General features: G+C 56.1%; 1 protein-coding gene across 6 annotated transcripts in view; it reads right to left on the bottom strand.

Annotated features, from left to right (window-relative positions):
* Slc45a4 (solute carrier family 45 member 4) overlaps positions 1–15,804 on the bottom strand; it is a 73,265-nt gene that overhangs the window by 4,949 nt on the left and 52,512 nt on the right. For 3 of the 6 annotated variants that reach the window (XM_047563741.1, XM_047563745.1, XM_047563754.1), the window contains exons 3-7: positions 7,219–7,407; positions 5,532–5,711; positions 4,042–5,063; positions 3,261–3,360; positions 2,233–2,444 (exon numbers count right to left, since the gene is read on the bottom strand). In XM_047563741.1, coding sequence (XP_047419697.1) covers positions 2,233–2,444; positions 3,261–3,360; positions 4,042–5,063; positions 5,532–5,711; positions 7,219–7,407 — 1,703 coding nt within the window. Of the gene's footprint in view, positions 1–2,232; positions 2,445–3,260; positions 3,361–4,041; positions 5,064–5,531; positions 5,712–7,218; positions 7,408–12,201; positions 12,333–15,804 lie in introns of those variants that run through there. The other 3 variants (XM_047563780.1, XM_047563771.1, XM_047563763.1) reach the window with 3 other exon arrangements.

Raw genomic sequence — 15,804 nt, 5'->3', positions numbered from 1 at the left:
ATCAGAATACAGGCTCCCTAGGGACCAGGCTCTAGTCCCAGGGAAGGGCAGCACAGCCAACTGCCCACCCACGGCTGGAGGGCAGGGGCTATCAGCTCACACCAATGCTTCCCACAGCACTCTGAACGTGCCTGACACTAAGACCACACTAATGGGACCTGGGACTTCACCTGTTTCCTGAATAAGATATAAATGAACACTGGTGCATAGGCACTTGTGGTCACACCAAGCCTCCGAAGGAAAAAAAAGTCCACTAAGAAAATGAAAAGCACAGCAATTGTAGATGGGTGTGCACCATGATCACAGAGGGAGAGTTCAATATACCAACCACAAAGTTAGTGGAAACAGGAATGGGAAGAGTTAAACAACCCACTCCGCCTCACTGACACAAACACTGCACTAAGTGCAGAATATACTTTCTTTCCAAGAGCATAAAGAATGTTTATAAACATTTGTGGCACACTGAAGCACCAGGGGAGTCTCTATTTTAGGGGCTGAAGTCAGGTAAGATTATATCTTCTGACCTTGAGGAATTACACTAGAAACTGGAAAATCCACCATATGTCAGAAATTCATCAACATATTTCTAAATTATTCATTGTTCAGAACAGAAATCATCACAACTGGAAAATCTCTGAAGTGACTAAAACACAATGTATTAAAATGTAACAGAGGGCAGCTAAAGGTGTGAGTAGAGGGAAATTAATAGCCTAAAATGCAAATACTGGGCTGCAAATGAAAGAAAGAAATTAGAAAATAGCCCATTAAATCAAGAAATAACAGAAGGCAAAAGACAGTAAAGAGCAGCAGAAGATAAAAAGTGAAATACAACAGAGGACTGAGGATACCAAAAGCTCCCTGAAAAGAGACCATCAATTCTCAGACAACTAATATCAAGAATATAACGATGCTATCACTACAGGTTCTATCACATTACGTCATGAGGAAGTATTCTGAACAATCTGATGACACATCTACCCAGCATCACATCATGCTGGAGGTAATAGTCGTGGCCAGAAAGCAAGGAAAAGAAAGAAAACATACCAAGGGTTAGGAAGGAAGAACTAAAAACTCTCATTACACACAGCTGACATGGGTTTTGTATGCAGAAAATCCAGAAGAATCTGCATGTGAGCTACAAGAATTCATAACAGAATAATATGTATTTGTGCACAGGAGGGCTTGGCTCTGCCAAATGCGTACAGGCAAAGGTGCACGCGATTAAAAAGCCCAGAAGTGGATGAAAAATAAGTGGTCAGAAGAAGCCAGGACACTCCTGAAGAGCCAGAGTGGCTTCACTCAAGCCAGCATCACACCTGCCCCGGGACAGGAAGACCACTGGCCAGTAGCCCAGGCACCCTCCTCCACCTCAAGCCACACACAAATTCTGTCTGCTCCAGGTGGATCAGGTGGGGTGTGAAGGAATGTGAAGGCATGGCAGGGGCACGTGTGGCTGCAATATCGGGAACAGCTAATAATAACTGGAAGAGCCCAAGTGCCCATCAGGGCCTGTGGGCACTGGGATTAAGGACACATGAAGGGCTGCTGGCAATGCACCAGTCACAAGGAAGACGGGACAGGATGGTGTTAGGATCATGTCGCCTTCAGGGTGAAGGGAGGGGCTGAGGTTTCTGGCCCTGGCGGTGGTCTTTCTTGGTCTGGGTTGATTCTACAACTGTGTTCTCCCTTCTGAAAAGCCATGAAGCAGCTTGCTTCATTTAGTGGTCAGGTTATATTCTAATTAAAATGTTTACTTGAAACATAATGTTAAATTCTCATTACCATTGTATCCAGTATGCATCTAACCAGTAAATCCATTGTGCTGGATGACTGAGATCAGGAGTCAACACAGGATGGCTTAGGAAGCTGGAGCCAGCCCTTCCTTTCCCCTTAAGGGGTCTACACGTGCTGGAGAGTCCCGGTCCACACCCGTGCTGCAGGTGTACAATGGACTCTGTGCTAGGGTAGGGCAGGTGACTGTGCTTGAGGGGAGCGTGAAGCAGTGCAGCGACTGACCCTCCAGTGAGCACTTCCAGAAGTCTCCTGGCAGGGCTGGGCCTGCAGCACTGGAGGGACTGTGTGTCCAGAGACTGACCAGTCAGCAGCAGCTGAGGACTGCTGGGAGCAGAGATGGAGAGCACAGGCTGGGATGGGGATGTCCCCCAACGGGTGTATGGCTCCCCAGGTCACCTTTTAGCCACCCGTACCCCAGAGCCCTAGGGATGGACGCACCTCCTTAATGTCATGGTAGTGTCCCAGCAGGGCATAGGGGCAGTAGGAGATGCTCATGGAGACAATGCCCATGGTGCTGATGGTGACCATGGCCACATAGACATTGGGGAACATGGCCATCACGGCTGTGCCTGCAGAGAAGCCCAGCGTCCCCAGCACGTAGATGACCTTGATGCTCAGGTCGTAGTTGTCCAGGTACTTCTGTAGCAAGGCTGCAGAGAGGGACCACAGGGACAGTGGAGAGCTGCTGCTTCCTACGGACCCCTTGCTGTCCGGTCACACCCACCACTGCCCCCTTCTCTTGAATACACTCAGGGCCTCAGTTCGCCCAGGCCCCCAGTGGCTCCGGCACCTCAGCAAGGCCCAGTGCCTGGTCCTTCCTACAGCGCTGGGCCTCCCTGACTGCCAGAACACCCCTCTGGCCTGACCCCCAGCACGGCTTTGTCTCAGGACCTTGCCTCCAGAGGTGCCTCCGAAGCCCCTGGGAATTCCTCTCCAGAGCAGTGGCAACAGCAGTTAGCTGCTGCAGCACCTGGCTGACCACTCCAGTCCAGCCAAGGCTGGGGTGAAGCTGGCCTATCCCCATGGTTCAGACAGTGTGGGTAGGCCAGGGACCCTGACCATGAAGACGTCTAGTCCCCAAGGTAAGGTGGGCATGTTGGGACAGGTGACTGTCACCCCAGCCCATCCATCAGGAAAGCTGTGCCTACAGGTAGAGGCCTCATGCCCATGTTAGCTTGGACCCTGCTCCTCCTGCTGAGCCCTGGGCAGGAGCTGGTAGGACCCAGGAAGCCTAAGCAGAGGTGCTGTCCCCCAGACAGCACTGGGGGACAGCACAGCCAACCTCCAAAGGGCTCTCAGAAACAGCCCTCCCAGCACAGCCGCAGCAGCCGTCCCACAGCTCCTCTCCTGCACAGGCCGAAGTCAGGTCCCACTGACACCTGGGCCTTGTGAGGTGCAGGATCCCCTGGTCTGCCGGCTGAGCACTCTCTAGGGGATAAAGCTTACCTGACCTGGGCACCCCTTACCTGAGCAAATAGCACCGGTGGCAGCGTAAATGACCAGGCCCCAGCAGCCCATCTTCACCCCGGCGTTGTAGGCGTGCCAGGCGGTCGAGTTGGAGGGGGCCTGCTCGGAAGGAGGCTGGGTAAGTAGGGCATCTGCTGCTTGCTCAGGACAAAGGGGTCATTCTGCATTTCCACTGCCGCTGACTGCATTTTAGGAGTGAGACACACTCCAGCAAGGAGGGGGCCCACCTCATTTCCCATTTCCCCATTTCAGTGGGAAATGGTTTTAGGTCCTTCCTGGCCACATCTGGCTCTGCAGCCCAGAAACCCAGGAGTGATCCTGCCCTCTTGAAGCCACAGGTCAGACCCGGAAGGGAGTGGTCATGGGGGCCTGGTGTGTGTAGGCCACTGAGACCCTCCTGACCAGGTGGCAAACACATCCACAGGGTGTGCCCCACTGGCACCAGAGGGACTGGAAGAACTGCCAGCAGGGCTGGCATGAGTGACATGGGACTGTCCACTGAACTGTGAACTTTTGGGTCAGCTTGGTACAGGGCAACAGCTGCTGAAGCAATCCCTCATTTGGGCTTCTCACAGTGCTTCTGCCTGGTAAGAGGGCCAGGCATGCACGACTGCTCCCCCGTAGCCCACCATGACCTGCTTTGGGCTTGCACATCGCCTGGACCACATGGATGGGGCAGCGAGGGCAGGCATGGCACAGGCCCCGTGCTGAGAGCACCTCGTTCTCAGTGTGCCAGGCTGCCTCCACCACCCCACGTCAGCTCCCGTCCAGGGTGCTCACCTTGGGTTCCCCTTTGAAGATGACCTGGCCCATGAAGTCGGTGTAGAAGACGGCTTCGGCAATGACTGAGAACCAGGTGAGCAGGTGGCAGAGGCAGAGCCGCTTCAGCTCCTTGGGCATCTTGAGCATGGACAGCCACAGCAGGCGCACGGTGGTCTCGCTCTCGCCCTCCTCGCTCTCTGTGTCCCCGCTGGAGGTGGTGGCCCCACTCTGGTTGCGGTGCCGACAGCGCTGCCGCTGCCTCTGTTGCAGGTCGTACAGGTCGCTCATGCTGCGGGAGGGCTTGATCAACACCACGGCGTTGGCCCGCCGGTAGCGGTAGCAGTGGGACCCGATCTTGCCGTGGTAGGAGAAGGTGCTGGAGGCCTGCCGGCGGAACACGTGCCTGCGCCTACGCATGGAGCTGGACGTGGCCGAGGGCTTCACGCCCACCCTCACGTAGCCAAGGGGGTCCCTGGGCGGAGAGCCGCTTCCGTTTGGGACCTTAGCTTCATTCAAGTGATTATCGAGCAAGGTCTCGTCCTCCTTGGTGGTTTCCCTGAGGAACGTGGACAGGCGGGGCAGTGTGGCCTTCAGGAGCTCCTGGCTGGTGCTCCGGGGGGTGTTGGGGCAGGAGGTGTCCCGGAAGATGGAGGGCTCGATGTCGTGCAGGAAGAGCAGCTCGGGCTCCACGTCCAGCGCCGCATCCGGCACGTGCAGCACCGAGTCGCTCTTGCTGCGTACCAGGTCCAGGTCCAGGTAGTCTAGGGGCAGCTCATGCTCTGACTGCACCTCGTCTGGGAACAGGGGCCCGTCCTGCGTGAGGCCAGCGGTGGGGGCCGGGGCGCCCTCCTCGGAGCCACGCTCCTGCTGGGGGCAGTACTGCTCCTCCTCAATGCTGAGGACGTGCAGGGCCACGGACACCGTGAAGACAATGGCGGCGAAGAAGAAGAGAACTTGGTTCTGTGTCCGGAACCAGCTGCCCAGGAAGGTCTGCGTCCAGTCCAGTCCACCCAGCACATAGCCGACGGCCCCGCCGAGGCCTGGTAGGCAGAGGCAGGGATGAGCGAGTGCTGTGGGGGCCCCAGCCCCAGGCCCACCCTGAGTGAGTCAGGACAAGGGCTAGGATGGAAAGTGAGACAGGAGGGGTGGGGGGAAGGGGACAAAACAGGGGACCCAACAGGGGACCCAGTGACCACTGGTCTCAGGACCCGGCCTTCCAAATCCCTGCCTAATAAGCTAAATGCAAACTACACCCAGATTCGACACCACCACAGGTTGGGCCCTCTACTGGATGCGACCCCCAGTGTGTGAACTGCCTGGAGGACAGAGATCAGTGTGGACCTGCCATCTGCCCGGTGAGCACAGCACCCAGCAGGCCCAGCCTGATGCTCTGTCCCCATTCCTGCCTCTCCATCACGCTGGGGTGGCACACAGGGCAGCAGAGGCCCACCCCTGCCTAGAGGCCTAGCGAACAACAGAAGGCAGCCCGCCTGCTGCAGGTGCATTACCAGCAGAGAAGGCATGGATGTTGAGGGCCATGTCCTGCTCCTCGCTGTCCACCACATCCAGCAGGTAGGCGCGGATGGGCCCTTCGGTCGCATCAGCACTGAAATCCAGGACCACTACTCCCAGCACTGTGAGAACGATGCCAATGGGTTGCCGGGTGGGGACATCACCGAGGGCCAGACCTAGACAGAGCACGGGAGGGGCCGTCAGACTGCAGTGTCCGCCACCTGGGCCTGCTGGCGTGGGCAGGCCCCTGCAGGGGGGCAGCGGCACAGAGGGGCCTCTCCACAGCAAGAGCCTCGTTCTCTGGCTTCCTCTTCTGGCCGGTGAGTGGGAAGCTGCTTCTGAGTGGCTCCTGAGCCTGCAGCTGGGAGTAGGAAGGGGAGCAGGTCCGGCTTGAGGCACCATCACCGGGGGTGGCCGCCTGCTGGGAGTGCCAGTTAGTGCCAGTCGAGCATGGCACCTCAGCTTCTGCAAGGAAACTGTTTCCTCACCCTCTTCAACAAGAGCTGGTGTCAGAAGGCCAGCCCCCATGGCACCTGGCACCCGCAAGCCCATGGCGCAAGCCTCCAGACCCCAGCTGAGGGCCCGCGTGCCCCAGCATCTACCTCTGCCAGGCCAGTCCCACCCTGGAAGGCACGGCCCAAGTGGCCATGCACCCTAGTCCCAGGCCTGTGGAGATGGTGTGAGGCTGCAGGAAGCTCCTCACAGGTCTACCCTGGCCCAGAGATCAAATCGCCCTCCTGTCCCAGGTGCCTGACTAGCCAGAATGGGCCTCACAGTCCCATGAGCCAAGTGCACCCTCCCACGAGGATCAGAGGATGTGGGGTGGGACTGAAGCCCAGGGCCCAGGACTGGCCCCGCAGCACTGCTAGGCAGAATCTGGACACCTGGCCCACAGGAGGCACAGAGGAAGAGGCTTCTGCCAGGGAGCACCCCACTGGCCTCATACCATAGACAGAGATGGCACCCAGGCTGAGGGGTTGGAGCTTCTGGATTGGCTGTGTTTGGCTGTACATGGTAGGGCCGTACCCCAAACATGGCCCAAGAAAGCTACCCTGCTCTCTCAGGACCTCCTTGCACATGGGAAAGGGGAGGCTAGGTTCAGAGCCAGCAGCAGGCATGGAGGCAGGCGGCCCCATCTGAACAGGGCCTGTACAGGGCCTGAGCTGGCTGGAGGATGCTAGGCACGGGGTACCCAGAGTCCCGCCTGCAGCCAGGCCTCTAAGCAAGCAGCCCTCTGCACCCAGCTTCCTGGAGCCTCTCTTCTGCCACTCCTGGCTGGCCCTGCAGCTGACCTCGGGCAAGGCCCTTTGCCTCTGTGCGCCAACGCCTCCACCTCAGCAGGTTCTGCTATTCCAGTCTGGAAGGGTGCCCTCGAAGCTAGAGTATTTTCCCACACGTGGCTGCTCTCATTAAAAACAAAACCACCACCAGTAAAAGGCAAACAGTTCTGGAGGGTTTCAACACCAGCTCTAAGGAAAGGAGAACAGAAAGAGAGGAGATAATTTCTAAAATAATGCCGAAAACAGGACGTGGGGTGAGATACGCGCTGAAAACAAACAGTCCGGGCAGGAAGCCTTTCCCTGTGAGCAGGTTCCTCCAGCTTTCCCACAGGGCAGCTCCGCAGCTGTCTGCGCCCTGGTCCCCGCCAGGGGGTCGCTGCGCCAGGGTGCGCACGGCACTCACCTATGGCAGAGCCGTTGAGGAACAGCGCCACACCAACAAGGACGCCCACGCAGAGCGCCAAGATGAAGGGCCGGCGGCGGCCCCAGCTCAGGGTGCAGCGGTCGCTGGCAGACCCGATGAGCGGCGTGAAGATGAGGCCGAGGACCGGGCTCAGGAACCAGGTGAGACTGTAGTACTGCTCCGGGAGCCCTGGGGGGACACGGGCATTATGCAGGTGTGCATGCACGCACAGGCTCCTCAGGGGAGGCCAGGTGGGACACGGGGCCTTGGCGTGGGTGAACAGGCTGCCTGCAGGGCCCTGCCTGCTGCACATCCTGAACAACTGTGCACGCAGCAGGTGCCAGGGCAGCGGGGCCTGGGCAGAGATGCTCCATGCGGCTGGAGGGCTGCTGACGGCTCTTGGGGCACCAGAGGTGGCCGCCCACCTCCACCCCAACAGTCCATGAGAGTGGGCAGCAGCTGCAGCTACGTAGTAAGAGCCCCAGCTTTTAGAGCTGCTGGTTGCAAGCACACCCCAGAAGGCCCACATAGCCATCAGGGTGCTCAGTCACCCAGCGGGTCTAAGCTGCTAAGGAGAAGGGAGGACAAGCTGTGTGTCCAGCCGGGACAGCCAACTTGCAGCTGGCTCAGGACATCTGCCCTCACGTCCAGAACTTCCTGGTTGCCCATGAGGCAGGGATCGCTGTGCAGCTGGGGAGCCTGGACCTCAGGTCACACAGCTACCGAGTGGTGGCTGCAGTATTTCAACCAGACCTGTCTGGCTTCAAAGCTCCCTCACTGCATGCTGCCTCCCTACCGCACAAACAGAATTGCCACGGACTATACGCAGAAAAACGATGGTGCCACGGTCAAGGCTGGAGCCCCACGTGGTGGCTGGAATGAACAGACTGGGTGAAGCTCACACATGGTGCTGCATGGCAGAGGCCACCATGGAAGAGCACCACCCCAGGACTCCCGTTATGTGATGTCCAAAGGCCTGCAAAGGAACTGCTGGTGGGAGGGGCAGTACTGGGGGGGCGGGTTGGGGGCTGGCGTGTCTGTCCTGGATCCGCATGCTGAACCCACAGTAGGTGACAGGAGCGGTGCCTCTCTGTGTGTCACGTCAGTGCGTGGCTTACTAAGACACAGCTTCTCTGGCACCTCACCCAGCCAAAGGCACCAAGAGATGGAACATCGTGTTGAACTGGCAGGAAAATAAACCTGTGCAGGAGGAAATCATTTCCACCAGGGGAGGAAAGCACCTTGCAAAATTGTTGCTAACGCACCCATTAAAATCCGGATGCTTCTGGCTGAGGATCTGAGGTGTCTGCTTTGACCCTCAAGCCACATGACTTTAAGAAGGCTGGGGTTTGCACCTATCTGAGGTCAACAGAAGGTACCAAGGTTCAGGAAATGAGAGGTGTGTTGAGTGAGTTCCGCTGCCCAGGCTGGGACTCACATGCAGGTGTGAATTCTGGTTTCTCCCTGAGAGGCACGCATGGTGGACACATGACCTGCCACTGGTCACGCCACCCAGACCCCCTTAATGATGCTCGTGTTAGGAATCCTCTCTCAGAAATAGCTCTTGATCAAAACTACTTGGAATGAGGCTAAAAAGTCAGAGAGTGGAAAGCCACATCACCCCACACAGGCTGTCACCGCTTCATGGCAGGTGTCGAGCCAGCCCTGTGCTTCTCTCCATGGGCTGGGCCCTGGTGCACGCTCGGAGGTGCTGGGTGCTCCGGCACCCCACTGGCTCTCACCTTCATGTCAAGAAGGGCACTCTCTTCTAACCGTCACTGTTCCAACTCCAGGTGGGGGTTGGGCCCCTTCCTGCCTGGCCAGCAGGGTCGCCCACCCTGAGCATCGGTCTGCCCTGTCCAGACTTCACCTCCCTGCTCAACTGGGCTCTCCACCAACAGCCCCAGTTCCTTTTCTGAGACTTCTGCCCTGTCCCCACCATGCTGCTCAAGGACCCCTTAACCAAACTCTGTCCAATCCTAAGCTGTGGCTGCCCTAGCCCTCAACCCAAATCCTGGTCCTCAGGTGCCCTCGACTGCGAGGCCTTGCAGTATGGTGTTTGAGACCAGGTCTTCCGCCAGTCAGACCTCTCCCAGGTAGACTGGAGTGCCACACAGGGAACCTGTGGCTCCATCAACCTGCCCTCCTCCACACTCCTGGCACACGTGTGGCAAGTTACAGCAGATGTGCTTGATGCTGATCCAGCTGCAGGAGTCCTGCAGACACGAGGGAGACCTGCTGCAGATCCCCCGGGTAATGACAGCTGCCCAGGCCACCACATGGACAGAGAAGCTGGCAGTAGACAGATGTCACCTGACTGTGCTGCTGGGGCGGGAGGCCACACCATTGAGCCGAGGGAAGAGAAGTAGACAGGCGCACAGGGTTCTGGGCAAGGCAGAAGCAGGTGTCTGTCTGAGCCTGTGGAGGGTGGGGCGGTGGGGTCGTGGCCTTCAGAGAGAGACACAGGCAGGCCGGTAGGTGCTCTCTCCCAGCAGGTGGACAGGGCAGGCTTTGGAGGAACAGTCTTGCCGTCACTGGGACAGCTGCTTGAGTCAGGGCTGGGCCCGGGCCTAGGAACCTAGGAACGCACTGCTCCTCCTTGCACTTCCAGGTGTGTGTGGCTGGCAGGAGGCAGCCCAGGTGCAAGGGCAGAAGCTCCAGGGTCATTCAGGGCCCAGCTATCATCACTTGTGCTACTTGGAGGAGCTCACAGATGCACCCCAGTCCTGGCTCCTTCTCCAGGGCTATGGCTCTAGGACAGGGACTAGCAAATCCTGTCACTATTTTTGTGTGGCGTTCCAGTTAAGAATGGATGTTACATTTTACCAAGTTGAAAAAGATCCAAGTAAGAATATTTCCCAACATAAAAAGCTAAGAGATTTGAATTTGGTGTCCACGGGTGGAATTTTAGTTTGCCACCAGCTCGGCTGTTCTCCAGCTGCAGCGACTCACTGGCACCCCACAGGCTGACGAGCTTCACTCAAGTCTGCAGCAGAACGGCTTGCTGGCCCTGCTTAGAAGGCGGCTTGGTTTTGCAAGGTTCAGAGGCTGTCTTTCAGTCTTTGCTTTAATTGTCCTCCCACCACTAAGAGGGGTGCTGAAGTCTCCAGATTGTGAAATTGTGCCTTGTGACCTTTAATTTCATCCTTTTTCACTCCATGTAACTTGAAGCTGTTGACTCGGACTCTCCTGACTGCCCTTTCTTCCTCCTCAACAGGCCCTTCTGCCACCAGGAGCCATGGCAGCACTCTGCCAGAAGGGTCCTTTGCCTGAGGGTCACAGCCACCCACTGAGGCTCCCGATCTGCAAGCTGGGTCTCCATCAGCCCCTTCTCTCTCAACACGTCTATGCCTGACCTTTTAAAATACATGGTACATGAATGTTTTTCTATGCATTTTTCTTGGCATATTTAGTCCACTTACACTTAATGTAATTATGACTAAGTTGGAGTTAGGTTTGCTATTTACTTTCTGTCTGAGCCCCCCCTTGTTTCTTTGCTTCTCTGTCCCTATTTTCTTTTGGTTAACTGAATATTTATCCAAATTCCAATATAGTATGGCCTTCAGTGGTAGATACTTTCATTGATTATTATAGATATTATTTATCAAACATTTAGAGTCTACTTAGTGAATACTATAACACATCACACAAACCCCACAATATGCTGAATTTTGCTTTTAAGTCGTTTTTATTCTAAGGGAATCCAGGAGAAATAATCTTATATACTTGGGCATTTCACCATTAGCAGGACTACTCCTTCCTTCTAGAAAGATTTGCTTCCTTATACCTGAAGAGTTTTCTTTGGTTTACTTGCATTTCTTACAAAGTATCTGCTGATGATATGTGCTCTTATTTCTATATGAGATCTCCCATTACATTTTTATTTTTGAATATTTCTGCTGCACACGGAAGCTGGGCTACAACCCTCTTCACTCAGAACCTTAAGGATGGGATCCCACTGTGGTCCAGCTCCACTGTCTTTGAAGGTGGCTGTGGGGACTCATGGGACTGCATCCCTGCTTACCACCCGTGCCTGGTTGCTTTCCAGATCTCCCCGCTATTGTTGCTTTTCAGCAGTTTGACTATGATGGGTCTAGTTAAGAATTTCTTTACATTCATCATTCTTGGGGTTCACTGAACTTCATGAATCTGGAGATTCATAACTCTTATCAAATTTAGAAAACTCAGTTGCATCTTCAATGTTTTGATGGTTCATTCTCTACCTCCTCTATTCTATGACTCCAAAGATACAGGTATCACATAGACTGACTTTTTGATATTGTCCCCGTTTCCTCAGGTGCTGTTCATCTCTTTTTACAGTTTTTGTTCTCTGTTCTTTACCATGGATAATTTCTATCGAAGAATCTCTAGGCCCACTGTCTTTCTTCTGTCATCTCCAATCTGTTCTTAATCCCACCTGGTTAGCTTTCAATTTGGATGTTGTTTTTTGGTCCTAGAGTCTCCATTAGTTTTCCCCCTTTCCTACAGCCTGTTTCTGTGCTGGACCTCTGCTTTATGCCATGAGCACGTTCTCCTTCACATAACAAGGTAGTCACAGGCTTCTATGACAATCCCAACCCGAGTCCTCCTCCTGGGGGTCAGTGTCTCCTGCTGCCTTTTCTCTAGAGTAAGGGGACATTTCTTTTCTTTTGTTTCAGTACTGACCTGTACCCTAGGTGTCATGAATGGTACATCACGAAGGCTTCACATTTGTTATGTTCCAAGTCTGTTGATATTTTTGCTTTATAAACAATCAACTCAGCTGGACTCAAACTCAAAAGCTCTGTTCTCCCTGCAGAACCAGGTGGCACGACTCTGTTCAGTTCTACCAGCTTCAGCTGTGCAGCCTGAAACCTGACCTATAAACATGCATCTCAGGAATCAGTCAGAAGTGTGAGCAGTTGACATGCAAGGCTTGGGTCCTTCCACTGTGTCTGGTTCTGTAAGACAGTAGGAGGAGGGCTGGCAGCTGCCACGTCTTACCTGGTATGGCCCCGACTAAGAAATTCTCAGGTTCAAGTTGTAGAGAAAGACTGGTTGGCCCGCACCATTCCCTTCTTCCAGTGTCCCCCTCCTCCTCCAGGTTCCATTCCTCTGTTGCTCTACTGACTTCAGGAGTTATTCTTTACATCCTGTCCACAATCTGCACCCGTTACCCACAGGAAGGCCACTCTGCAGGAGCTTCTCTGCCCTGAGCTCTGGCTGCTTGATCCTCAGCAGCTGCTACTGGCCTCATGGACCTTGTGCTCTGACCGTCTGCCTTCTGCTCTGCTTTGTCACACTGCAAACCGTGGAGAGGGAGCCCACATGTCCTTCCCACTTCTGTATCTCTAGTAGGAGCAAAGATACCAACAGAACCAAACTGTCATGCAGCAACTGCCAGCTTGCTCCACATGCCACACTGCCCTGACCTCCCAATTCAGGGTAACTAGTAAGTGGACAGCAGAGGGGGTTGAGCTGCAGTCACTGGCATGGGCCAGAAGGGAGACTGGAGGTAGGGACAGCTCTCCATGACCTACTGATAGTAATGATCTTGCGACATGATTTACAGAGCCTGATCACATGTCACTGTGTCCTCACAGGCACCCACTGAGGCTGATATTATGATTCCTACTTTTCTGATGAGGAAATGAAGTCTCAGAGGGGTAGCATGCCGATGTGGATGGTGACAGCCCCATGGCCTGACACAAGACACTCTGCCAGCATCCATGATCCCAACGCTCCTCATCCTTAGCTCTGCCTGGGTGCAGTCACCCAAGGGCCAGCAGCAGCACCAGGACAGGTTTGAATCCTGAGCAGGTATCTGGAGACAGGCTTGTCACCTCCTCCATTACACCTGTGCCGACTGGTCAACCTGGCACCTGCCACTAACTTTGCTGCTGGTTGGTCTCAGGGCCGGGAGCCTAGGCTCAAGAAGTAGCAAAAGGCAGGTGATGAGACAGATGAAGGGCAAGCGGGCACCAGGGGGATAGGTGCAGACACATGCCACCTGCTGAGACCCCACAGCTGGGCACTCATCTCCTCCCCCACCCAACACTCTGCCCTAACGTGGATGTACCATGCTCCTTGGCAGAAGCTCCGGCTGGCTTCAGCTTCTCAGGTTGAGGTCAGCAAGGTGGAGGGAGACCACCAGGATAACACTGTTCCCCGAGCACCTGGCCTCTCCAGGGCTGTGGTCAGCCATGGCCACTCTGGGAGTGAGCATGGCGGGCACAGAGCCTGGCCACAGGAGACTGTCCACAACTGTCCTCTCTAACCTAGGTGCTGAGTGTGCAAGGCCCTATGTCAGCTGGACTCGTGCGGAAGTCCCACTGCAGGGGTGGGCAGGGGACGCCCTCTCACTAACCCTGTGGCCCAGGCTTCGTGCCACCCCAGTGTGAGCAGGGCCCTGTCAGGCCCCGCAGAGCCCTGGGGTCACCGCCCTGCTTTTCTCTCCTCAGAGGCTCGTTCCCTGCAGGCTGACGGCAAGACTCAAAGAGTGGTGTGCCACTCTAGGGGCTGGGGCATAAGTGGATGGACCCCCGTGCTTTGCTGAACTGCTGCTGCTATTTCTCAAAGTTGCAATTACAGGAAGAAAGAGGAAGCTGAGGCACAGACGGCCACGGCTCAGCACGCACTCACCCCACACGTGGCAGGGGTCAGAGGCAGCAGTCCCAGAGCCGATGGCACCCAGTCCGCTCACACGCTGCCCAGCTGCCCACCCCAACACTGCTCTCCAGTGGTGTCCCCAGGGGCTAGGGCATGCTGGGAGGCCTGTGTGCACGTGACTGCCAGGGCTGCCCAGGGTGAGGCTGCTCTGTGAGCCTGTGCCCTCTTGGGCAGAGCCTTGTGCTGACCTGCAGCTCTGGCCGAAGGAATGCGGGGTGGCTTTAGGTACAGAGTTCTCAGGGGAACTGGGAAATCCCACCGTTCCTTTCTGAAAACAGGCGTGCAACTGACACGAGAGCAACTGACACGAGAACGGCTGATTTAAAGCTGAACTTTCACAGAGGGCTTTGTGTTTTGCCCAGAAGAGCCTTGATAGCCAGCAGTGGCCAGGGATCAGGGAGGAAAGGAGACTGCAGGCGCAGGTCACAGCTCAGCGCTCTTGCGGGGGTGTTCCCAGCCGCCAGCGACATCCAGCCCGGTACTGATGGCACCAGCCTGCCTTCACCAGCTCACAGCAAGCCTTCTGATGCCTGAGGGACAAAAAGAGATGGCCGTGGGAGCACCTGGCCCAGGCCTCAGCCCCCTGCTCCTGCCCAGCCGTGTTACTCACTGTGTGGCCCTGAGCCCTCGGGCAGTCCTAGCAGGCCTACCAGCTCACATGTGGGTGGAGGTCCCTGACTGGTGTGCCCGGCTGCCCGCTTCCTGTGCTCAGCCACCTGTGCTCCTCACATGCCCCAGCCCTGAGCCCCCGTCACCCTGCCCTGCCAACCCCACCTTCCTCTCAGGTCCACCAACCAGGTAGCCTCGAGAGGCCATGCTCAGAGCCTCTGGCAGCTCCTCGTGACCTGATGGTGTAAATATCTTTAAAATACAAGGTGGAGGGCCCAGGTTAGACCTCCCCAAGCCACGTGTCCTCAGAGCCTGGCCAGGCCCAGCAGCTTAGGGGCTCCTCTTGTCCACCCTTCCCCTGTCCCTTGGGCACCTAGTCTACTTGGGACAGCATCACGACCTTCTGAGACAACAGGCCCTGGGCAGGTCTGGTCCAGCAGCTGCGGGGCATGAAGCCTGCTGAGGCATGAGCTCCAGGCGCTCACGGGAACACACTTGGCTCCCTCAGTAGATGAACACTGCTCAGGCAACTGGGCTCCACCCGCTGCTGCGGTCCCACCACAGAGGAGGGCGGCTCATGCCCAGGAGCTGGAGGCCACCCCGGGCAAACAATGAGACCCCATCTCAAAATCAAAAAAGCCAGGTGCTGTGGTGCACACCTGCCATCTCAGCAACTTGGGAGGCTGTGGTAGGAGACTGCAGATTATCATGACCCTGTCTCAAAATTAAAAAAGAAAGGGCTGGAGATTTGCTCAGTGGGAGAGTGCTTACCTAGCAAGTGGGAGGCCCTGGGTTCCATCCCAAACACTGGACAAAACAAACACACCCCTGCAGGCAGTCAACCAACCCTGTGGGCACGCAGGTGCTGCTTAATCTTTCTGGTAGCCCATCCAGCAGACACTTGCACCCATCACAGACAAGGCACCAGAAGAGGAGCCCGAAGCAAGGATACGGCCTGTCAGTCATGTGGCCTGGTTGCCTAACCAGTGTGGCCTCCACCTGACGGGCCCACCGGCTCCTGAGGGCTGGCCATGCAGCTGACTCTTTGTGCTTAGCAATGCTGCCACTTCCCACCCCCAAGTCTCCTCTCTGGAAGGAGTATGGTGCCTGAGATGAGAGCTCTTCACTGTGGTGATGGACGTGGTCACTGGACAACCGTGGGTAACTAGGACACCACCAGAGTCTAAGAATCACGGCTGGTGTGAGGCAGGCCTTTGCACAGGTTGGAAGCAGGGTCGAGCCCAGGGACGTGGAGCAGTGGCGGCTTCGACTGGCGCTTCTCTCCATTCTCCTGGGAGTTCTTTCCAGGCTGCCCAGGGCCAGCCAGCG

This window comes from Sciurus carolinensis, chromosome 1 (assembly GCF_902686445.1).
Source record: "Sciurus carolinensis chromosome 1, mSciCar1.2, whole genome shotgun sequence".
Classification (NCBI taxonomy): Eukaryota; Metazoa; Chordata; class Mammalia; order Rodentia; family Sciuridae; genus Sciurus; species Sciurus carolinensis.
The sequence above is the reverse complement of the archived record's forward strand: the minus strand, read 5'-3'. Positions and strand labels throughout refer to the sequence as shown.